General features: G+C 53.3%; 1 protein-coding gene and 2 long non-coding RNA genes across 5 annotated transcripts in view; 1 reads left to right on the forward strand and 2 right to left on the reverse strand.

The window, feature by feature from the left end:
- The window catches only part of LOC110470546 (uncharacterized), a 77,640-nt gene extending 63,800 nt beyond the window's left edge, over positions 1–13,840 (reverse strand). The window contains exons 1-2 of one of the 3 annotated variants that reach the window (XR_014949342.1): positions 9,658–13,840; positions 9,470–9,529 (exon numbers count right to left, since the gene is read on the reverse strand). This is a non-coding gene — a long non-coding RNA (uncharacterized LOC110470546). The other 2 variants (XR_014949341.1, XR_014949340.1) reach the window with 2 other exon arrangements.
- On the forward strand, positions 4,547–9,088 carry LOC116183375 (uncharacterized). Its single transcript, XR_004147988.3, has 3 exons — positions 4,547–6,860; positions 6,976–7,738; positions 7,959–9,088. It is a non-coding gene; the product is annotated as an uncharacterized LOC116183375 (long non-coding RNA).
- A 2,798-nt stretch (positions 13,841–16,638) lies between the features above and the next one.
- ZIC5 (Zic family zinc finger 5) lies at positions 16,639–23,849 on the reverse strand. The gene is made up of 2 exons (XM_021530257.4): positions 22,363–23,849; positions 16,639–17,898 (listed from the first exon to the last, which is right to left on the reverse strand). Exons 1-2 carry the CDS (start codon positions 23,651–23,653, stop codon positions 17,444–17,446), a joined length of 1,746 nt encoding a protein of 581 aa, XP_021385932.3. The 5' UTR covers positions 23,654–23,849; the 3' UTR covers positions 16,639–17,443.
- Positions 23,850–24,478: the final 629 nt, after the last annotated feature.

Below are 24,478 nucleotides of genomic sequence, written 5' to 3' on the forward strand. Positions count from 1 at the left end.
TCCCTGTGACACTGTGGGCCACCATGGTGGCAGCTGAGCAGCAGAGGTTGCAGCTTGCTCAGGTCACAGACACACTGACAAATATGTGGGAGCAAGATCCAAGCAAGCGTTTGTTTACTCCTTTCTTTCTCCACCTGCCTGCCTTTCTTAGGGCCATAGCACGAGTCATTGTGTTTTGTTTCAGCCTGAAAATCAGAACTATCTCTCCTTGACAGTTTGTCAATATAAAAAAGTTTTTTAAAAACCTCTCCAAGGACAAAAAAAATCACTCTGAGTGCCATTTTGGCATTTACCAAATGTCTTGTTGTTCCGTGCTGTGTTCTGCTGGGTGCTTTATGAAAAACCCTCTAAAAGTGCTGCTTTCTTTCTGACAGTGATCTTAATCATGGGTGCACAGCCCATGCAGCTGGGAAGAATCCCCACCACAGCCATTGCTCTCTTTTTGCCAGCTCTGGGACTCAAAAAATGAAATAAAATAAGAGCACGCCCTCCTCTCCTCCCCTCCCCAAAAGGAACGTTTTGGAAGAAAGAGGCAGAAAATGCAACATGAGCCTCTTCAGTAAACGACACTGGGCTCACGAGAACCAGAAAAGCTGTCTGCCAGGAGGCCAAATGGTTTGCCTGCAGCTCCAGAAAAAAGACATTATTTGGTGTGGTAGTCTGTTATTTTACCTTTGGTTCTTCTGTAGTATGTTTTGATATTCCTTGTTATAAGTTTGTAATGGTTCAGTTCTCTGTACCCCATTTAGCTTCCCTAATGGTTCAGTCCTGAGTTGTTTACCACAGTTTTCCCCGCCAAAATGTATGTCAATCCACATGTCAACCCACCTGTATACCTCCCTTGTTCCCTTGTCTCACCCCTGTCTGTCAAAGGTAGCACACTCCTTTGGTTCTGGAGTGTTCCCTGTCTCTCATCCCTTCCTTGGAGCAGAATTGGGTTGTGAGGTTTGCTCCCTCCCCGTGTTGGCTTCTATTGGGGAGCCCTTACCCTGCGCCCCTCCCCTGATGCCTCCTATTGATCAAAGGTCGTGTCCTCCCCGTGTTCCCCCTACCCTATGAAAGCAGCCCCTTCAGGTTCAGGTTTGTCACTTTGCCCCACTTTGAGATTAACTCTTTGGAGACTCAGACAGGTGTCCTTCCCCATTCCCGTGCCTCGGTTTCCCGTCTCTGTCCCTGCTGCGCTCCCCACCCGCAGCGATCCCCGCCCCGCCCCGGGCTGGGCAGAGACTCGGGGCGGCCGCTCGGGGTCTGCCCTGGGCCGAGCGGGACACCAGGGAGCCTCCGGCCCGGGGACAGACAGACACAGGCGTAATTCGGATAAAATCATTTAAAGAAAACAAAGGATGACTGCTACACACCTGCCCGTGATCGTCTGGAGCGCTGTGCTGCTGTGGGGTATTTATGCCAACCAAATGGCAGCAAAATGCCAGTGCGTGGAGCAGGGCTGTACGCAGGCACGCCCGCGGGAGCAGCCCTGACAGCTCCGCACACGGCAGCTAGCGCACCGAACCGCAAGGAAGGGAGGATGTCCTGCTCATTATCTCCATTTTGCAGGTGTTGAATGGGAGGCTGGGGAGATTTGCCACCCAGGGGGTCTGTCAGAGCTGGGATTAGTGGTTGTGGGTTCCAGCTCCCCGCCCTGTGCACAGACCATGCCTCTTGGAGCAGATCTGGGGGAAGATTTTTATTTCTCTCACACAAGAGAGAAAACATCTTCCCACTTCCACTAAGGGAATTTTTTCTTCCTGCCAGTGTCGTGTTGATTTGTATTAAGGACAATGTCCATATTAGCTGATTTAGAAATCCATATTGTCAATTACAACTTTACATCATCCCAGAGGGACCCTAAAGAAGACAGGCTTTCGGAAGGAAGAATAACCAAGTCTGATCATCATAATGATGATCAACAAGAACCATCATTTAGGAAAACTTGTAAACAATCCTCCTCTGCTAGCTGTCCGTGTAGTCACAAATATCAAACTATTTGCATGTATGCCACTAAAAAAAACTACTCCAAAATACTTCTCCTGTTTTGGACTTCCTCTTTCCTTTTCCACTGCATCAGTCCTGCTCTGAAACCCTTCAATGTTAAAGAGTGTGAAGATTTCCTACCTCATTACTGCCTTTCAAAGGCAACCACAACCACAAAAAATAGACCTCAGGGAAGTGGGAGAAAATCTCTGCATGCTCATACAGAGCCCCACCTGCCAGTTATCCCCTCTCCTTTGTGCTTTGAAGAAGTATCTCACCTCTTACAAGAGAAAAAAGTTTATCATGGAGGGAGATGTGGTTAGCAATTCTGTCTGTGCTTCCCTCACCTCCTCTGTGCTGATGGTGCCGTGGGCCCAGCACTCCCCTCCCGTGCTACAAAAAGAAAGAGTCAGTCTTGAACTAGACTGATTCCCTGGCACCCCTGGTTCGTCCCAAGTCATGTATTTCCCAAACTGGCCTTAAAAAATGCAGTGCTGGTGGCTGAAGAGATGGTTAGCTAGCAGCAACTGGACCATGACAGAAATGTGAGTTTATAACCTGGCAACACAATTTTGGCTCTGAACTATAATTGATCCCATTATGATCTCTGCACTCAAAGACTTGAGTTTTAAATAATCTTTCATTGGAAGATAACATCATGAGTATATTTCAGCTTTACTGAAGTTTAGTTTATGATCTGTTCTTGGCCCTTCTCAGCTATCAGTGATATTTCCCAATGCCCCTCTTGCTGCTTTAATGCTGCCTCAGTTAATAATACCTGCTGGAGAGGCAGCAGCATCTCTTGGCAAACTAAATGTGCAGAGTCTCAGGAGTCAAAATCTGAATATGTATAGAGCACGTAAGTAATCATTAATGCATAGCATGTCCCCGCTGGTCATTGAAATAAATTATTGACATCAACATCAACAAGAAATAAACTAGGTGCCACGCCAATGGTTGAGACCCCATAGGTAAGCATAAATTATCAGAGTGCTTCAAAACTCCTAAACCTTCCGAAAATGAAAGAATAATCAGGCAGTGCTGATTGTAAAGATATGTGTGCGCATATACATGTATGTGTTAGTATATGAGCATGTATCACACCTATATGTGTGTATACCGTCATGTTGAAGCCTTAATTATTTAAAATTATTCAATTCTTAAATGGCTGGCAAGGGATCCCTATAGCATCTATATATGCACAGCCAAGATTTACTTGCCATGCCAATTCTTATTGCCACACAGTCTCCAAATTGCTTTGGAAAAGCATAATCCTGGTTTTACCTCTACATTTTAAAAATCATTTCCCCACGTATTATCTCTTCACAGCTCTGTACAGTTATGCTTTTACTCTCCAAATACCTTGACTAGAATGCTGTATCCCTGAACATAAATATATTTGCCCCTGCTATTTTTCTGCAGGAGCCTAGTTCGTTCAGAAAACATGGAAAAAAGCATGAATTATTGTTTTTAAATTCCCCAACATGTGGAGCTCAGACAAGCCGCAGATGCAAATGTGGAAAGCAAATGTAGTGCTGGCATTAGGAAACAGCTGGATTCACTGCACTTGTAAGAAAGCACTTTTATTATTTAGGCATGGTTGTAAGCTGCCATTTTGATATAATCCCTGGGTTTCTGGACTGGGTACACAGTCTGGCACGACACATCTACTGTAGCCCCACAATACCCAGCCATCAATCAAGCACCTTCTGCCAGTGCTGAGCTACACTCATTCCCAGAGCTGGCAGCCACAGACAAGCCTGCACATCCATGTCACCAGCAACTCACGTATTGTCATACTGCTCCTTTTTATCACTGAGGAGCACCAGGGCCTGTGCTAGCACAGCAAATGGTACTGCTGCCCTCCATGAGTCAGAAGTCCAGTGTTGCCATGGGGAATCCCGAGCTGGACGGTGCCCTGCTGTGTTAGAGCATGGGCACTGCCCTGGGAGCTGAAGGATTCCTTCCTCAAACCAGTGGACAGAGGTAGCCAACAAAATGTGCACGGCCCTCCCTCCTGGGGACCAGCTTGGGCTGTCTGCATATTCATTACCTTTTCCAGTCCCATATCTGAGCTGCTCAGAGGATGGGATACATGTTCCTCCCCACCCCACCCCTGTCCCTGCTGGCTCATCAGACCCCCAGGTTCTTTGGGGAGAGGGGAAGCTGCAAGTGATGATTCTGGTAGGGCAGCAGGTAAGATGGACTTGACAATGATTTGGCCCCATGTTTTCTGGCAGTCAGAGCAATTTTTTTCAAATAAAATCCTCCACACTGAGATTTTTAATTTGCGTTAGATACAATAAATGGGCTTTGTAAAAGTCTTAGTTCTTCAACAGATAGGCAGCTGAGAAAGGGAGGGAGCAATGCCATAATCCCTAGGAAAGATGAGACTCTGCTTCTCGAGTAGCAAAGTAACAAAAATAAAGAAAACACTACAAAACAGGCCATTAATAAAAGGCCACATCTGCTGTTAAAGAGGACTTTGCTGTCACTCTGTGCCTCATGCTCTTTGCAGCGGCAAGGTGTTGGTGTTGTCCTTGAAGAACTCAGGGGAGGATGCCAGCAGCATCCTCTTCCTTTCAAGGTTGTTTTTTCCCCCTTATATTATGGGAAAATCCCTGTGGAATTTATTCTTCTAATGAACATGATCTGAGGATACTCGGGTGACACTGGTGCCTGTGTGGAGGGGAGGGCTGGGAACCAGGTGTAGGTACGTGCACATGTTACCTGTGTCTAGACGGGATTTTGCTGCAATTGCAGACATTGTTTCTTTTTGGGTAAAACACAAGGCAGAACTGGAGAAGCCAAGAGGCAGAGATATATATGCTTTATGGTACCTTACAGAACACTGAATGTAGCTCAATTTACATGGCTATATAATGTTGCTATATCCTTATCTTGCCAGGTCATTACCATCTTGGACAACCAGGACTATTGACCTTCCTGCTTGTCTACCCCACTGGAAGAGCTCAGTGCCCATAGTTAATTTTTGTATTTGAGCTTAAGTTCTTCCCATTTTCTCCACTTTTTATTTAAGAGCCACCTGGGGCAGAATTGCATGCACCCAGCTCAAAGTTCCCTCTCCAAGGACTGCCTGACAGGTTCATACCCCTGAAAAAAATCCCAGGTGCCAGCTGCAAGCATCAAGCCCCACAGGTATGCTCCCAGGTTAATCCCATTCCTGAGTTTTATTTCTCTAACTCTGGCAGGATGCATGAAATGGCAAATGTATCTGGCATATGAGCATTGCCAACTAGAGAATAGAAGTCTAAGTACTGATGAAGTAAATGTTGATAAAATCCTGGGCAGATTGCCCTGGGTCGGGTGATGGCATAAAGTAATACAAGGTTTTCAGGCATTGCATGATGAATAGTTTCAAGGGAGGGTTTTTGGGGTTTTTTCTGTGCTAGAGAACAGGGAGGAAAAGAATCCAAGGGCTGTTCCCAACAGTTAGGCACACTTGGGCACGGCTGTTGAAGCCAGCGCCTGGTGCTGCCCTGGCTCACCACCAGCAAACTTGGAACCTAAAAATCTGCTCTGGGCCAAGCCTGCTTCCCTGTCCTGCAAGAAATGAGAACAAAAACGTCAAAGGAGGCCTCCCACAATGAGGGTATCTGAGGTGGGGTAGAATCAAAGCAGCAGCCCCTGTCTTTGGCCTGTCCTGGCCCTTGGCCCGTGGGATCGAGGCCCTTATGCGTAAGCTTGGTCTGAGCTGGACAGGTTTATATTTGGCTACAGTTTTAAAAGCAAAGTCTTATGTCACTGTGAAGAGTTTGTGTTTTTGTGGAATTCAAATATTCCTTAATTAGATGTTGTCTTTTAGTAGAATGGAAGAAGAGTTTTTCATTTCACTTTACTTTGCCATTTTAATTTACTCCCATTTGTGTTTAATAACTGCATAGGAGAACATTAAACAGCTGCTGTAAAATATTTGGAATCCATGGCCCCAACTTTCAAATAGGACCTGCCATACATGTTGGTGATGGCAGGTGTCTGGGAAGCTGCTTCCAGGTTTGGGACAGGGGAGAGCTGACTGGATTTGTCCTGCTGACCCTTCTGTCCTCACCCATTTCCCACAGGAAGCAGCTTCTCTCTTCCGTAGCGCAGACGAAAGGGATGTAGCCTGCAAGAGAGTACCGCCCCACAACAAATGTCCTTGAGCTCTCTGCCAGTGATGAAGAGCACCAGGTGCAGAGGCTGAGGGCTGCTGTTCCAGGGAATTCGGGCTGGGCAGGCAAGGACAGGCAGGACCAAGCGGGACAGGCAGGGAGGGTGGCACAGGCAGGATAAAAGTGAGGCTGGCAGGCACGAGCAGGAACACTCGTGGCCAGGCAGGAGAGGCCGTGGGGAAGAAGACAACGGAGCCAGAGGCCGGGGAGTGCTGAGCTGCCCCATACGGACACTGCCCGCGACTCCCCGAAGCTCCACCCATGACACCCCTCCACCGTGGGGTATCGGGACGGCACAGCGGCAGTGCCGCCAGCAACCCAAAAGGGGTTTAGCCTCTGAAACACGTCCGGGCTGGAAAGGTGCTCCCAGTTCCATAAAATTCAGGGGCAAGGGCAGGGCAGGTGTCTGCCGCAGGCCGCCTCCGCTCCTTGGAGCCGCGCACACCGGGAGCACGCACCGCGACAGCTGTCCGGCAGATTCAGCCTCTGGGCTGGACGGGGAGGGCGGATGGCGTGGGCTCCTTCTTTCTTTCTCCCTCCTCCCACGAGCAACTCGCGTCACTCACGGCTGACGTGCTGACTTGTCCGGCTGCAGCCAGCGCTACCTTCCCCATCTACAGCTCTCTTGCTTTGCAGAGCCTAGGGTTATCCCTCCATTTCCAGCCCCATGCCCTAAAAATAGCACCCTACAACTTGTACCGGTTCCCGCGAATCTGCGTGAGCATTCCCCGTGGACTAAGTTGCGGGATTTGTAGATTTGGGAGGAGGAGAGGGAGAGGATGGTACTGGTTTTCTCCCCCACAGCAAACACTTCTTTCTTTTCAACGTTTAGGGTTTCGGGTCTGTCCCGGGCTCGGTCTCCTGCCCGTCAAGAAGAGAGCTTACGACACTGGTACTGCTCTCGGCGGCCGCGCAACCTCCGCATCCGCGCAGTCTCTCTCGCCGTCTCCCCGCTGCCATCGCGGGGAAACTCCCATTTATCCCAATCCCGGCGACAAACACGCCCCGCTCGGCTTCTCAGACGGTCGTTTTCGGACAGAAGAGATTGGATATGTTCGATGTTTAAGAGATTTAATATTAAAAATACGTAGCAACTAAAATCACGTTCGTGTCCCGGCTGCTCCGCGCAAATAAAGCGCCTCTCTCCTCTCCGACTCACAGATGATATTTACGGAGCTTTTCCCTGCTATTTGCTTGAATTTGAAAACCTCTGGCCCTTGCACTAACGCCGAGCGGTGTTTTCGGGGCGGAGGGGAGAGAGGGTTCGCCCCCCGCCCCCCGGCGTGTTTTATCACCCGTATGCGAACGGCCTCACAGCCGCCGCGGCAGCCCTGCACGGCGACCTCTGCCCTGCCAGCACCACCGGGCCCCCACTTCGGCCCCTGCAGCTGGGGGCTGCCCTACGGCCCGGGCCGGGGGCGGTGGAGACCCATCACTCTCCACGAGATGACCGACGGCACAGCGAGGGGCGGCTCCCTCGCGGGTGACATCTGCACCCTCCCCTGCACTTGTCTTGCCTCGGACCCAGGCTCTCGCCACGTCGAGGATGGAAATTAAGGATCGCCCCATCCCTCAGCCGGTAGGAGCTGACCCAGGCAAGTACCGGCGGGGCCGCTCGTCCCGTTCACCTCGACGGGTTTCCGTGGGAAAGGAGCGGGCCGGCAGCGGGGCGACAGAGCCCCTCTGCAGGTGAACTGCCAAATGTGGGCAGCGCCTGAGTACCAGGAGTGGGGGTGTCGTCAGAGCCCAACACGGTACTACTCCTGTACAGGGGTACATACAGCCCGACACGCCCCCTTTTTCTTTTTCCCTTAGGTCGCTGCCTCGGTGCCTACAGCCACTGGCCACGCGTGGGGTGCATAAGCCCAGGAGCTTGCGGGTGTGGAGCAGCCTCCAACGGGACATCAGCTCCCCTCCCTCCCTCGCGCTGAGAGGGGGTGAGGGAAGTGAGAGGCGGCAGGCAGACATCCCAAAAGAGCCCCCACTCCCCAACCCCTTGCCTGCCTGCAAAACGTCTTTCTGGGAGCCAGTACAGCCCGAGGAGAGAGGGGGCTGCAAAGCCCTCCTCCCCCCGGGGCCGCCCGGGATGCCTGCCTCTCACTGCGCCGGTGGGCTCGGCGCAGGGCCCGAACCGGGGCGCGCAGAGACGCGGCCGCGGCAGCTTCTGCGGTGGGAAAAAGGGGCTGGGGCTGTCGCCTGGGGGCAGCCGTGGGGCGGCCCACGCGTGGAGCCGCCTCCCCGTGGGAAGCTGCGATGGCAAAGCGCTGGCTGCGGGGAGAAGCGGAGGAGGACTGGCTGGTTATGTGGGGGAGTTTTCGCTCTTTTCCTCCCGCCCCCAATACAGTCACGTCCATTGATGCGGCTTTCCCTGCCCCTACCCGTCCTCTTTCCTGCCCCGAAGCCCCCCAAACGAAAGCTTTCTTATTGCCCCCCCAGCACTGAGCCCCGCTGGTTCCCCCCTAACAAGCACACCGAGAGCCGCGGGCAGCCGATTCGCACCATTTTTTCATGCCCTTCAAGGCACCGAGCCGGTCTCTTTTGTCCTGGCTGCGGATGACCCATTTCCTCCCTTTTCCCCCCCTTCGGCCCCGGCGTCCGTCCCACCCTCCCGTCCCTCCGCCCTCCTCCCCGCCGCACGGCCCGGGAGCCGCACCGCGCCCGACTGCGCGCAGCGGGGCCGGCGGCCCGAGGAGGGGGGGACACGGAGACGGGGAACCGGTGCCTCGTCCGCTCCGTGTTTGTTTTCCTTTCCTCCCTGAACGCTAGATTAAGACGTGAAGATTACACTTTTATTGTGGCGGCCGAATAATACCACGAGTCAACACACAGAGCAAACAAAAGTGCTTGTAGTACATGGCCAACCCCGCTGGGAACCGGGCTGCGGGCTGCTGCAAAAATCAAGCTCTTCAGTGCTAATTACAAATAAATGATGATGTGCTCACTAAGTAATTGATTTAATGAAGTTCCTATGAAACTATTAAAACCGGGTAGAGGTCAGGCTGGAGACGCCCCAGAGCGCCCATTGTGGGATGTTTAACTCCGCCAATCTCCTCGGAAAGACATCGGGGCTAATAGGTGAAGTCACAGCTGGGTCGGGCTGACTTTTGCAGCACCGGCACTGGCCTCCCCAGTTTCGCCTAGCGGTCCGCACCGCAAGTTCGGGGAAGAGAGTTCCCCTGGCACACCCCCGGCCCCCTCATCCTCCCCTCCCACATCTCTCTCCGGGATGCGGCTGCTCGCCTCCTCCCCCCTGAGCTCGGAGCCCCCCGGCGCGGCTCCCCCGGGGTGCCCGTCCCCGTCCCGTCGGGGCCGCGTTGGGTACTCACTCGCTCGGCCCGGCCGCCTCGCTTGCGCCTCAACCAGGCGCCTCCGCGGCTCTCCCCAGCCTAATTAAAGAGGGGAGAAGTGGAGCTCTGAACTTGTGTCTACCACTACAGGACGGCTGTAATTCCAACCCCCCCTCGGCCCCGAACCCCCCCCTCCCCCCGCCTCGCGTACTCAGACACACACATACTTCTTGAAGAAACTTAAGCTAGGATGCCAGGTAGGGTGCTTGGAAGATTTTGGCAAGGTGCCTGGAAGGGGATGTGTGCCCATTTTTCCTTGAAGGGTTTTCTTGTTTGAAAGGCCATTTGGAGCGCTTTAGACGGGCTTGCCGAGTGAAAGGAAGAGGAGGAGGAGAGAGGGAACATAGGGATTGGGGAAAAAAAAAAAAAAAAAAAAAAAAGTAGAAGAAGAAGAAGGGAATCTGGCTATTGGGTTTCCCAGCCTCACGCTCAGCTTTTTCCTCCTCACCACTCGTGCAGGACAGAACTGAAGTGAACCATTCTCCCCCCCACCGCCGCCCTATCCAATTAAAGGGTCCCCTAACCCGACCTCAGCTCTGAGTGCACTTCGGGGCAGTGGGTCCCCGCTGACCCCGGGGGAATGGGGGGCACACACCCCCCCACACCTGGAAAGGATTCCTCTGCGCCCCCTTGCTTTCAACACCCGGTGCCTTTGGCAGATTGAAAAGGAGTCGTACAGAAAAGAGGAGCCGCCCCCCAATTTGCACCCCCGCTGTTGGTATTTGCTGAGCGCGGAGACGATGCCCCCCAGGGGCAAAGCCCCTCTCGGCCTCCACCACTTTTAGGGAGGGAGGGACGCGGCGCCCCACTGGGATTCGAGGAGCCCCCACAACCGGAGCGGGGGGCGCAGGGATGGGGCCCGGGAAAGGCTTCTCCCCGAAATGCGGGGTGCTTCGGTGCTCCCCGCAGAGGGGAGAGCGGCGAGCCCCTAAATACGAGAAGCTGAGTGCAGGGCGAGGCGTCCCGCCGAATGACCCCAAGACTGTGTGTCCCCCCTGCTCTCGTGGCTGCCCTCGCCCACCCCGCTGCCTGGTGCACACTGGGGGCTGCCCTGCACTGAGGGTCGGCCTCATTTACGGGGCCGGCAAAGGGCAGCGCCAGCAGCTGCCTGCATGCGGCCGGGACACAGCCGGAAAGGGGCACAGGCACACGCCACGGCTCCCCACGCAGCCACGCGTGGGCTCCCGCACGGGGCTGCCGCGGGACCTGAGGCAGTTCCTGCTGTTCCCTTGCAGGATTTTGGGGAGGGCTGTTTGACGCGTGGTTTTGGTTTTGGGTTTGGTTTTTTTTTTTTTTTCCTTTCTTTCTTTTTCTCGTGGAAAACGATTAATTTGAAACAAATTAAGCTCGCCAGCCCCTTGTTTGCCAAACAGGCTGTTGGCAATGTGCAAACAGGCTTTCACCCCTGCGCCGTGCCCCCGCTCCGCTCCCTGCTGCCCTGCTCCAGCCTTGGCCGCGCACCCTCCTCCTCCTGCCCCTGCCCCGCCGCGCAAACCCCCCCCCTGCCCGAGCCCTACAACACCGTTTGATTACTATCTCCCTGTTTCCCTTAATGCACGATCCGGGTTTCTCTTCAGCCTCAAAATAAGAAGTGACACATGCACCACTAAACCAACTTGTGGGGAAAGCCCGCGGTTGAGAGGGGCTATTGATGGGAGCGCTGCAAAGAGACAAAGCTGGGGGCTAGTGGAATCAGATGCAGCCCTTAATTAACACCATCTTAAATAGTCCAACAGGCACTGAAGACAAAGTTGAAGAAAGACTTTAAGGCTGAGTGCCCCTCGACAAGTTCTTTTTTTTTCCTCGTGTCATTCAATATTTAATGCACTGTGCTTGTAATGCTACTACTGGTGCTCCTTTCTCAGCAAGTACATTATTTTTTCACGGTGCCCATGGCCAGGGAAAACCCTTTAGGCAAAGAAAATCAAAATGTTTGTTGTTTTGGATGACTTATAACTCTTGTTTAACACAAGCACTTTCAAGAAAGTATAACAGGCGCAGCCTCTAAAGCAAACAACGAAATCCTTGTGACAGAGTCGGACACAAAAAGCACATTGTGTTATGGACTATCCCTTTTCTCTCCTGCTAGATGGGTGCCTGTCTGAGGCTGAACACCACGATGCCATTTTACTTTTGAACTATTGTTTTTGAGTTATGCCATGTGGTCAAAAGGAGAAGAAGGGAGGTTGTTTCCAAGCTCATAAGACAAACGAGTTGCCTTTCATTGAACTACCCCAGAGCTCCTTTAAAACGAGGTTTAAATGTCACCTCCATGTTTTTAATGGACACAGGGCTTCAGGGGCGACCCTTCAAAGCGCCTTCGTAATAAACGACCCTTATTAAATATGTCTCTGCCTGGGAAAATCACTTGGCAGAAGAGAAAAAAGGGGGAGCGGGGGTGGGGGAAGGAGAGACACGGTGCTGCCGGAGGAGCTCCGCCACCCCCCTGCTCCCTCCGGGGCTGGGACGGAGCGGAGGACGGTCCCGCTCCGGGTCCCTGCCGCCGGGCGGGGCGGGCCGGGGGGGCGGGGGCTGGGGGCTCTGGGGTGTTGCTACACGGATACACTCGCCTCCCCCCGCCGTCCCAAACCCCCTTTTCTCCCTCCGCCCCCCTTCACCCCCCAAAATAAGAGGCTGAATGAAAGGTTGGGGTGTTTTCCTCCTGACTTCTTTTTGTCCTTAGAAGAGCGGCGTCTGCGAGTCTGAGCTGCGAAGTTACTGATTTGCAGGCTGCATGTTAAGGCAGCCCATGTAAGTAATTTCTGCGGGCATCCCGGCAAAGGAGAACAAATCGTTGACAAAGGCGAGCCCTTTCAATTCAGCAGCGTCGTTAGGGAAACCAAAAAGTATTCTTCCTATAATAAGTTCCACTTCAAAGGATTTCTCATTCAACGGTGACTGCTTCGCACTTTTATTAAGTCCGGGCTTTTTCACTTGGCGGAATCATCTGTTTGGTTATTTTTCATCGTGTTTATTTTTCACCATTCACACAGTACTTGTATTAAATAAACAAAGAACAATCGCTCTGCAAATAAAAGTACTTAGGTGGGGTGGAAAAAAAAGGGAGGCAGAAAAGAAGAGCGGGAGATGGAGCTTCTTCCTCACTTATTTGTTTATCTGCTGAAGTTGGGAAGGGGGGGTCCTAAAAAAAAACGGGAGGGGAAGGGTCGCTGGGAGAGAGGCCAAAAAATATGAGACGTTCTGATGAAGTGAAAATTGACTGCGCTAACACGGCATGAAACTAAAGGTCAATGCAACTGTATCTTAATAGAGTGTCTCGAATCGAGGTGGACTATTTTAAATGCAGCTTGCTTTTGCTGCGCTCATTGCCATAGCAATCCTAACGCTCCATGTTGATGTACCATAAAAGCAGTAGTTTGAATTTCAAAGAACCTGCCTTTGAACTTCTCCCTGCCTGATTAGGCACTTGCGTGGTGTGTGTGTGAATGCGGGAGCGTGGTTGTGTGTGCTGAGGGTACGCGGGATGCGGGGGGAGAGAGCGGTGGCAGAGCGGTGGCAGAGCGGTGGCAGCGCCCCGCCGGCGTTTGGGTGTCCGAGCCAGGGGGGAGCGTGTGTGTCCGCGTGTGAGTGTGAATGTGTGTCCCAGCACACTCCCTGATCCGTCCTGGTCTGCTCTACCTGAAAATATTTTTCCGGGATAATGGAGGGGGAAGGGGCAGAAGGGGGTGGAGATGGGGGGGAAATGAGTGACAATCCATCCTTGCCAGAACTTCACAACTCCCTGGCGACATCTCTAGAAGCACGAAACATGTGAGGAAAACCCCTGAAAATCCTTGGTTCTCCCCACCACCCATCCTTTGGGAGACAAAGCAGCAGCCTATCCCGGCTGCCCGGCGTCCCGCACCCTGCCTGTAGCGGGTGCGTTGGGGGGCGCAGCCCCGCGACTCTCCGCCGAGAACTCCCCGCTTATCCATATCCACAGCCCCCCTCCCGGCAATGCCATTTCCCACACTCCCGAAATTTCTTAGTCCCTTCAAACTTAGCTACCGCCGCTCTCGCCTTTAAAGGGCCGAGCGCCAGCAATAGTGTGTGGCGAGATGTCTCCCAGCCGCGACTACAAAGGTAGATGATTTAAACAGTGTTTGCTAGGACCACGTTTCGCCTAGGAAAAGATGAAGTCTTTGATGATGGCCAACTCGGTGTCAATAAGTGGCTTTCTTTGAGCCATATTCAGATGGGAACGTCTTGCTTGCCAATTGCCATAGAAATCCTAACACACCATGAAGATTGTCCAAGCGCCAAGCCTTCCGTTCTGGGCTAAATTACTTTGAAGTGGGGCAGGACGTGCACTGGTCAATGTTAACTCTATAGGGCGGGCAGGGAACACTAGGAAAGGGAGGTTGGCGGGGGGGGGGGGGGGGGGGAAGCAGAAAATAAGAAGGGGAAACTTGTTTTAGACACTCTATACAAGGTTCTGCTCATTGTCAGATATCTTTTATCTTTTATATTTCCCATGAATGATTCATGTCTCGGTGGCTTTGTGTCGCCCTCCTTTTCACAAGAAACTTCATTAGGGAGCTATAAGTTTTCCCATTGATTGGAGGCCTCATTTATGAGTGTTTTTCTGCTTCGTATGTTGGTTATTGTCATTCTGCTTGAAACAACTCTTTGCAACCTGTTTCACCTTTACCACATTTAACAAAACTGACTTAAAAAACACTCTAACCTTTTGGTGAAACTGTTCTTGACATTTTGACCAGTCATTTTCGATCACTGGTAAATTACGGGGCGGGGGCGCAATCACTCTAGGCTAGTTTTATTTAATTTATTTTATTTTAAAAGAAATTTAAAAGACGAAATAATCCTGGAGGATGCCGACACACGATTCTGTCCGGATTTTTTTCACGGGTTTTCCTCAGCTTTCTCCTCTCGAAACGAGAACCCTGTCCTCACTCAGCTTCTGAAAACTTCGAGGTTTTTCTTGTCCTTCATTCCAGTGATTTCCTGGCGTTATTCCTTGTCTGATCTCACTCTGTGTTTCAGAATCATCTTCTGGCATACGGTTTCGCTTATATGGCTACTACCGAAGAGTAGTGCTATTTAACTCATTAATATCCTCAAGAGAATACTGCCAGGAAAATCTCCCTCTTTTGTTGTTGTTTTGTTTTTTTTCCTAACAGAAATAAACATTTTAATTGATTAGGTTTTATATTCCGATTAGCTGTCCTTGAGAGATTAAGAATGTCATGCGTATAAATAACTGACCTGTGCCTGTGTCGTATCTCTGCCTGTCCCTCCCTCTCTTCCCTCTGTGCACGGGATGCCAGCAGCAGAGCACCCAGCTGCTCCATCATGACCAGGCACCCCAAAATCCTCTGCCCACCCCCGCCCTTAGCCCGGCTCACGGGCAAACACCCCCAGGAGCAAGGCCCGCAGCCTCGGGGAGGCAGGGCTGGCTCTGCCCGGAGCATCCCTCCTCTGCCTGGCTGCAAACCCAGAGGTAAATCTCAAGGAGAACCTTATTTACTCGCACTCTTCTGGGCAAAGCTCAGCCACTCCCAACAGCTCGCGGTGCTGCTCCTGCCGAGCTGTGAGGTTATGGCTGGATCTGAATCTACCTGCTGACCCTCGCAGGGAAAAGGGGATGTTTTGTTCTGGCTCTGCCCCTTGTCTGTTAGTAAGGCACATGCAATACATAGGAATAATATTTTTATTCATTTGCATGATTTTTTTTTTTTTTTGCTCTTTATGGGGTTTACAGAGATGAAAAGTTTTAAATTAGCATTTTAAAATTATTATTTAGGAGGTATCATGTGTCATAAAACTGTTGGGCAAGTGTGTGACCCTACGTGTAGCAAATACATAAAAATAGTGATATATCCCCCCGAGCCATAGTTTATAAACCCTGCCATGTCATAATGTATAGTGCAATCTGTTGTTGAAAAAATGCATAAATTAAAAAGTTCGTTTATAAATCAGCACCAATATATCTCTAATAAGATTACATTACATAAATTATTTTTTAAAAAGTTCATACCTCACTTTATTATTTTCTATTTATTCAAATGGGCTTTGAAAAACGAATAAAAAGCAAATTGAATGAACTTTAAAAAATTATTTTCTATTCAAGTTTTTTCTTTGTTTTCAAAGTAACGCCTGCTTCTTTAGATCCAACACAACAATATGAAGACAACGTTTCAAGGCTTCCAGAGTGACAGCACCATGCACTGTACTAATAATATAATATCTCTATGAACTATACATATATTTATATATTATCAGCACCAACACACCGCACGGAGGACATGCAGGAAGAGTCTGTTTCACATACATCGTTCATTCAAGTAAGCTGAAAAATATAATGATTTCTTTTTTGTACAAACCACGTCATCATAAACAACAATCTATCACCAAAATTAATAAGGTAATTCTTTGGTGTGCTCTGTACTGTTACAGGGGAGTCAAAAAAAAAAAAAAAAGGAAAAAAAGGGTGATGTCAGAAAATAAATTAATTTGACTGTACAAAATAATCGCGTTCACATACACGTTATTAACAATGACAAGACGACATCCACCATTCACGGCACACAAAACACATTTCCACAAGCCCTGGGGGAGGGGAAGGAGGCTGCCGTTTCTTCTCTCAGGGTCTCTGAGGAGGAATTAGTGCTCTTTACTTAATTTGCGCCCCGCTCCTGACTCAAGGGCTCTAGGTTGGGGTGTCCCCCGTGCCCCGCAGCCCTCGGCTGCAGGGCTGGGTTGTTGGGAGGTTGTTTGGAGAGGCTGGCACCCCGAGCCCAGCCTGTGTCCCACCCCGGCTTCCTTCCCAGCAGCTCTGGTCCCCACTTCCCAGGTGACTCTGCCGGGCCAATTCAGGGGGATGGTAAAAAGCACGCAGGCATCAGCTCGGTTGGAGAAATGAAATAATATACATTAAAAAAATAATAAAAAATAATCCCTCTATGCCTGTCCCCTACTTCGGGATTCGTCAGGGCCAGGGGGCTGCTCCCCCTCCCAACCCCCCAGGAGGCTGGAGGGAGCATGAGGCAAAGTCTTGGTCTGAGAGACAAACTTTAAGAAAAATAATAATAATCAGAGTAATAATAACACCAACCCCAAGGAAAGGAAAATTCGCAGAGTTTTCGTGTGGGTTTTTAGGGAAAAAAAATCAAAAACGTATCACAGTATCACAGTTGTCAAATAGCAGCGTGTTTCTTTTATTCTCTGGCTATGTTCTAGGAGCCATACAAGTATAAACGGCAGAGGAGTGAAAAAGGAGTCCTGCATCTTTTGTCTTTCCTTTCGTAAATCGTTTGCACAATGTTACGGCTAAGGGTGAAAGAAAGGCTGGAGAGAAAATGCCGTGTGCAGGTGGGACCCCCCGACTCGGGAAAGAAAACATCAATTACAAGGGAGCTGAACTGCAAGAGGGGTGGGGAAATGCGTTTATTTAATTTTATTTTAAGGGATGTGCAACTTGTCCTTGACTAGCCAGAGCTCTAGCAGGTGCTGCTTTACAGTCAAGAGGCTGCTGCTGACCTGGGGCTTTACCCAGGCCAAAGAGGAGGCGCTGGGGTGGCAGCTAAGGTACTTAAGAGCCATTCCAGAGATCGGCTGAGTTCTGCTTGTTCGCAGCCTTCGCCAATTTAATCTTGTTAAGAGCAATGGGCATGGGCAAAGTGGAAGATGGGCATCTCCATTGGCACCATCCCTCTGCAAAATTGTGTAGCTCAGGTGACTAGGATGGCCCAGCCTGGCGTTATTAATGCTTTTATTTACCAAAAAAATAATAATAAAAAAAAAGTCCAAGTCTCTTTAATTAAATTAGTTACCATACAAACACCATAGGGTTTTGTACATGGAATAAATAGCGCGAGTCAAACCTGATGGCACTTTCCACGGCAGCCCCCCGTGCCAGGTGGCTGCCTCTGCGGCCCGGGCCAGTGCGGTGGGGCCGGGGCCACCGGCAGCTTGGCACAACTCGGCACGGCCCTAGGGAGCAGTTCTGCCTCCCGAGGTCCTGTGGGGCTCATCTTCTTCGGATGGCGGGGAGGTGTCGCGGCTGGAGGGGGTGCGGGGCCGGCGGGGAGCGCCCCCGGCCTGGCAGACGTACCACTCGCTGAGGTTGGTGACCGGCGGGGAGAGCGCGGCGGCGCGGCCGCGGGGCGGCTCGGCGGCCGGCTCGGCCTCGGGGGGCAGCGGGCCGTCGGGGGGCCCCGCCGCCGCGTAGCCCTGGGAGCCCGGCGGCGGGGAGGGCGGCGGGGACTTGCAGTGGATCTTCATGTGCTTCCGCAGGGAGCTGGGGTGGGTGTAGGACTTGTCGCAGCCGCGGATCTTGCAGTAGTAGGGCTTGTCCGAGGTGTGAACGTGGGAATGCTTCTTGCGGTCGCTGCTGTTGGCGAACTTCCTCTCGCAGCCGTCGAACTCGCACTTGAAGGGCTTCTCCCCTGCGGGGACACACGGCACCGTTACCGGCCCTGCCCGCAGCCCGCCCGCCGCACCGCAGCCCCTCCGCAGCGCGGCCCCCGGGGCCGAGCGGCAAGGCTAAACCTTCCCCTTCCCTCCTTTTCCTCCCCTTTCCCTTTTTTCCTCCCCCTTCGCGACAGTCGTGACATGCCCGAGGTTTCCGACTTTCTCCCCGTGTTTTGCTGCCTGTCACACGTCGCTGGCAGCCCTCAGGCCCCGAGTCCCGGGCTGGCGGCGGCAGGGCCCCCCCGGCCTTGTTTGCCCTCTGCGGCGCTCCCCTCGCACACGAGAAACCTTCATTACCGCTCTAATGACCGAGCCCGAACAAAACCTCTCAATGTCTTTGCCTGCGAGGGCTGGCGTTTGCCGGCAGCCTGGCTCGCCTGGCACATCTCCTGCGTAATCCCTTCCCAATGGGCACTGCGCTGGAGGAATAATTAGTTTGGGGAAAATAAAAGTAACACCTGTTTAAGCATCCTGGCACAAAGGAGGGAGCACCCCGCAGCCCGGACTGGGAACCTGCAAGTTGTGGGGACCAACCCAGACACCGAAGATGAGGGTAGTGTAGCTGGTTAGCCTGGGCAAATTTGGGTCTAAACGTGTGCGGATGATCTACTTTTAAGGGTTTTTACACATTGCTTAGCAGTTAAAGGGGTTGTGAAAATCAGCCCGGGGCGGTTAGCCTGGTGTACCTTTCTCACACAGCTCTCTCTCCTGTAGCATACCCTGGAATCCATATGTTCTGGTACTTATAGCAATGTCCTTCCCCCAGCCGACCCTTCCTCACAGCTCCCGAATAGGGCTGGGTAAATGCCTCTTGCTGAGACACCAAAAGAAAAAGAAAAAAGTGCCAGATCCCTGTATTCGCTTCTTACAGCGAGTTTTTCTCACTCTGCCATGCTACTCGTGAATCCAGCGCAGACAGACCTGCACTAATAATCTATGTCATTACTATCGCAACTCTTGAGTCGCTTTAGACATGGTTGATGCAAATTTTCGGATGTGATTTGCTCTAAAGACTCAGAAATAACAACCCAGCAGCTCTCTCGGTGGACATTTTCTCCTTACAAGCAAGCTATTTTTACTGCTCCTCCCCTTTGTAAGATCATATCGCATTTATTATTTATCAAAATAATAATGGAAATAAGAAAATTATTTTTATTTTTAGGAGCAATTTCTAGGCTGTTACTATAGAAACATACATCTCCACAGCCTATTTATGCATCAATTTGTTCAATTAAAATCGGCTCACCTACCACCAAAGCAGTAGCGCTAGAAAGTGCAAAGTTTATCTTAAAAAAAAAATAAAGGGAGAAAAAAAATTAATTGTGCCTCGTGGGTTTTACACATGCCTTGTGTGCATGCAAACCTCTGCACACCCCCGAGACAAGCTTCCAGTCACTTTGTTTGTTCATTAATTACTATTAATTTTTCTGGGAAAACAAAGCAAATCTACTGGAGGTTTTGGGCAGTTTCTGTCTGTGTTACCAGATGGATGAAGGTTCACATATTCTGCTGCTGACCACGACCTGCAGAGCCCGAGGCGCAGCCCCTGAGAAATGCTCCGACCATCTGGACCAAACCGTGTCCACTCCATCAGGGTTTTAGGGAAGTGTCTTTCCTCTTGGGTTCACGTGTGGGCACCCTCGCCAGACTCCAGACCGCAACGATCAAATTCCCCGTAAGTCCAGGACTGGCGAAGGTCCCGGTGTGTCCCCGTTATGCTGACGAGGACATCACGTCAGAGTTTAACCATTTGCAGGTGGTTTCAACCCACGGAAGGGGGCGAGATGCCGGGCGTCGTTCCCTAACTTCTCCTGGCAGTAACAGTGCCGGCAGAGGGAAGGGGCACAGATGGGGCTTGGGGTCACTTTTTTTGGAGGGTCTAGGAATCACTAGAAGGAAGCCTGACCATCCTGAGTATCATCTTTGGTGAGGGGAAAGCAAAATTGCAGAAGGGACTAGGTCCCCATTCCCCCTAGAATGCACCGGATTTGGGAACAGTGATTTGTTTCCAAAATAGGGCAGTAGCTGCAAAGCGTGGCATGCAGCCCTCGGGGTGATGCTTCTGAGGGAAGAAAAAAAAAAAAAAAAAAAAAAAAAAAAAAAAAGGAAAACAAAAAGGTCCCAAACAAACGCTTCCTGAATTACTGAAATACTCTTCTTCCTGAGGGATTTACCAGAAACATGCAAAATAGCCTAATGATACGATTATGGTATTATTATTTCCCCCCCTCCCCTCCGGGCACTAAATGCCCATAATAAACGAATAATTTGTAAATCTTTCCTGCTCCCAGGCTGCACATGACTAAGTTAAAGCTGAAGCGGCAAAATGTCAGTAATTAATCTGATAGGAACACGCAGAAAGTTTAGGATCCCTTTTCCACTTGAAGGCGTGGGGAGAAATACGTAGAAAAAGACTGCTGTCGCCTTTGCCCTCCCATGGGCCGAGCTGTCATTCGAGGTAAGCTATTGCCCCCCACCCTGAGGGCTGCTTTGGTGCAACGACCCCTTCCTCGTGGGTAGAGCTTTTCTTTATGGGCTCACGCAGACACCTTCCCGGGGACTACGAGTAGCCCCAAGCTAATAACTTCTCCAAATTTTCACTGCAAGAAGCCATGTCCCACACATTGCCTCGGGACAATGCTCGACTTCATCTAAGAGCTGCGAACTGTGCCTGATATGTATTTGAGTTTTGGTGGGGGATTCTTTTTCCGGCTGAATCTCTGCCTCCATGCGAGCCTCTCCTGGACTTCTACCCACCTCCCTCCCGCCTGCCCCTTGAAGCTGAGATGGCTAATGAGTTTGAGGAGCCCAGAAGAGTCCGCGGTGAACTTTAGTTTTTCAAATAGATGACAAAACCGCGGGCCTCCAGCTAACTCGTTCCACGGTGCCGTTAACAGCAAAAAGTGTCAGACCTTACCCACTCCTTTCCCCAGGGAAATCTCCCCCCCCCCCACACACACACACATCCCTAGCTCGGGGTGTAGAGCACTAGGCACCCCCACGGCTCCGCTGCTACATATGGACTCGTGCCTGACATATTCTGGAGATAAAAATCTATAATCCTTTCAGCCATGGGCCATTTGGTTTTACATCGGAACAACACGTTGTACGGTCGCCGCTTTTCTCTTCCCGAGCAGCAAACAATAAATCAAGAAAGCAATTACAGCAACTCCACTTCCTTAAGTATCCTCCAAGGAATAATATTTGTCTGCCACTATAAATCCCGGCTTCGTTCGTTTTCGGCAGTGTTTTACACCCAGATGGAAATGCGTATTTCGGGAGTGGCGAGGAATGAGGAGAAAGTGGGGGAAAAAAACCTAAACCAAACAAAAAAAAACCCCACCAAAACCAAACCCAGAAAAATAAAATACTAAAAGGCTCAAAGACACCCCAAGCCCTTCCAGGGGCCCCCGCCTGCCCCCGAGGCATTCTCCGAGGGTGCCGCTCCCTCCTCCCGTACCCCGCCGAGCAGTCGGGGAGACTTTGAAGTTTGCTTCTCAGATCCTCAAAGGGAGGGAACCGTCCTCCGGTGAGAGCCTTCCCCCTCCTCGCTCCCTGCTTCCCGACTCCGCGGGTACTGCCGCAGGCGGGAGCAGCCCAGGCAGCACCAGAAGCCTCGGGACCGGCGTCAGTCCGGTAGCCCAGCGGCACGGGCAGCCCCGGCAGCGCCCTCAGCATCCCCGGTAGTTCCGCAATATCGGTAGCCCAGGCCGGGGGGTACGCCCGGCAGCATCGTTGGTCCCGGCAGTAGCGCTGGTCGCTGGGGCAGTCCGGTAATCCCGGTAGTACCGGCAGACCCGAGCACCGCCACTGCCGCCCGCAGCGCAGGGGAACTGCGCCCCCAAGAGCCCCCGCGGCCCCATCTCCGCCGGGCCAAGCGTCACCCGCCCGGCTCCGTCCCCGCCGACAGAAGCGGCAGGAAGAGCAGAACCGCCGTCCTTCGGCGTGGCGGGGGAAGGTGGCAAAGCGCAGCGCTTTCCAGACGCGGGGTGAGCCCCGCAGGGTGCCCCGGACAAGGGCGGTGGGAGTAGGGACGGGCGAGTGCTCATTCTCTCCTCGCTCTTCTGCAGGGGCTGCTGCTCGTCTTCCACCGGCTCTGCGTTATTTATTAATCGGTGTATTTATCCGGTGGTGCCGGGATGCGGGGAGGTGGGTAGCGGAGGGGGTGGGGGTGGGGAGGGAGCTGCCCAAGGTGAAGGGGGGGCTGAAGGGGGGGGACGGGACACGTGTGTGCAGGGCAGAGGGGCCGGGTGCGTGTACGTAGCTGTGTGTGCGTGGCCCGTGTGCTGCCGAATTACTTATTCATGAAAAAGTCACATGTTCGGCGGTGCGTAGGAGAGGAGGAAAAGAGGAGGAAAGGGGAGAAAAAAAAAATAAAAGGAAGGAAACCCCTGCGGGTGTGTGTGTGTGTGTGTGTGTGTGTGTGAAGAATAACCCACCTGTATGAGTCCGCTTGTGGATCTTGAGGTTTTCGGAACGAGCGAAGACCTTCCCGCAGCCGGGGAAGGGACAAGGGAAAGGTTTCTCTCCCGTATGTACTCGGATGTGGTTGATGAGTTTGTATTTCGCTTTGAAGGGCTTGCCTTCACGGGGACACTCCTCCCAGTAGCACACGTGGCTGCTCTGCTCGGGCCCACCGACGTGCTCCACGGTGACATGGCTCACCAGCTCCTGCATCGTACTGAAAGTTTTGGAGCAAGGCTTCCTACCGCCCGGTGGCGGCGGCGGAGGTGGAGGAGGCGGCTCCCGGTCGATCCACTTGCAGATCAGCTCTTGCTTGATGGGCTGTCGCATGTATCGCAGGAAGGCCCCCGCCGCCGCCGCCGCCGCCGCGGCCCCGACGTGGGCATGGTGGTGGTGGTGGTGGTGGTGGTGGTGGTGGGGATGGGGGTGGTGCGGGTGCCCGTGGCCGGCCGCCGCCAGGTTGAGGTTGACGGAGCCGTAGCCTTGCAACGCCGAGGAGGAGGAGGCGGCGGCGGCGGCCCCGTAGTGCGCCTCGGCGCGCCCGTAGAGCTCCCCGGCGGCGGCCGCCAGCCCCAGACGCATCTGCCCGTTGAGCGGCGGGTGGCGGCCGGCGGGAGCGCCCTGGTCGCCGGGCGGCGGGAAGGCGGCGTGCGCCCCGTCGGTCGCGCCGTAGGTGCCGGCGGCCGAGATGAAGACGCCGTGCGGTGGCGGGTGCGGAAGGTGTGGGGAGCCGGCGGGCGGGTGCTGCTCGCCCAGCGCACCGTGCACGGCGGCGGCGGCGGCGGGCAGCTCCCGCCGCAGGAGAAAGTCCCGGCCCGCCGCCTCCCCCGACGGGTATCCCGGGAGGGCGGCGGAGGGCGGCGCGTAGGCGGCGGCGGTGGTGGCGGCGGTGGCAGTGGCGGCGGCGGCGGCGGCGGTAGTGGTGGCGGCGGGCGCGGCGAAGGCGGCGGCGGTGAGCGCCTCGGGCGTGAGCTTGAGGGCGGCGGGCTGCGCCATGTGCTCGGGTCCGAGCGGCGTGAGGGCGCCGCCGGGGTCGCCGCCCGCGTCCCCGGGGTGGAGGTGGGCCGCGTGGTGGGGGTGGACGTGGTGGTTCCCCAGCCCCGGGAAGCCTGTCATGTTCTGGTGAGGATGGGGCTGAGCCGCTGCCAAATCCGCTAATCTCAGTGTCGGGTTCCTCTTGCTCAAAGGGGGCTCCATAACGACACAGCCAAGCCCATCTACGCTCGCTGTTGTTATTTTTTTCCCTTTACCCGCCTTCAAAAACATGTATATATTAAGCGGCTCTTTAACTTCTTTTGTCTGCGCTCCGAGCCCCGCGCATCCCCGGCCCCGCTCTGCCCGCCCGCGATTGGCAGAGCCCTCACCACACTCCGGCGGCGCGCTGGGGAATACGGCTCGGACACCGCGCCGGAGGGATTGGACGGATGGCGATGATTGGCAGCGGCCGGGGCCGCGCGATTGGCTCCCTTTCAGGCCGCGGGCGCAGCGGGGATCCGCCCCCGCCGCCCCCCGGGCCCCCCCGCGCCGCCCCCCGAAGTTGCACTTGCAAAACTTCGCGCGGGGCCGGCGGGGCGCGCCCGGCGCCTCCCCCGCCGCCCCCCGCCGGCAGCACCGGGCAGCACCGGGCAGCAGCTGCCTCTGCTCCCCAGGCACCGGACGGGGCGCCCTGCTCAGCTGCTCCGCCGTGTTTACGTTTGCGGGGCCGTGGGGTTTCTCTCGCCGCCTGGCCGCAGCCCACGCGCGCGGCTGCTGCCCGGCTCTGTGCTCAGTTTCCCTTTTTTTTTTGGAGGGCCACGTTCATTCATGGATGAGGCGGGAAAGCACTCCCTCATGCAACAATGTGCGCAACCCCACAACCACGCGAGGCCGAGCCTGTGTGTACTCATGCCCGAGGCACCAGTAGGGGAAGGCGGCCAGTTTCCCTAAAAAGAAGACGGCGGGGGTTGGGATTCCTTTCCTTTAGAAAATAAACGAAGAAGCGGGGAGGGGAGGAGGGCAAGTGGCACATGTTAGAGCCAAGTTTTGGGAGCCTGCGTTCGCTGCCGCCTTGGGGCTTCCTCCTCCCGCAGCGGCTCCCGGGGCATCCCGTGG

The sequence above is a fragment of the Lonchura striata genome, chromosome 1 (genome assembly GCF_050655825.1).
Source record: "Lonchura striata isolate lonStrDom1 chromosome 1, ASM5065582v1, whole genome shotgun sequence".
Taxonomy (NCBI): Eukaryota; Metazoa; Chordata; class Aves; order Passeriformes; family Estrildidae; genus Lonchura; species Lonchura striata.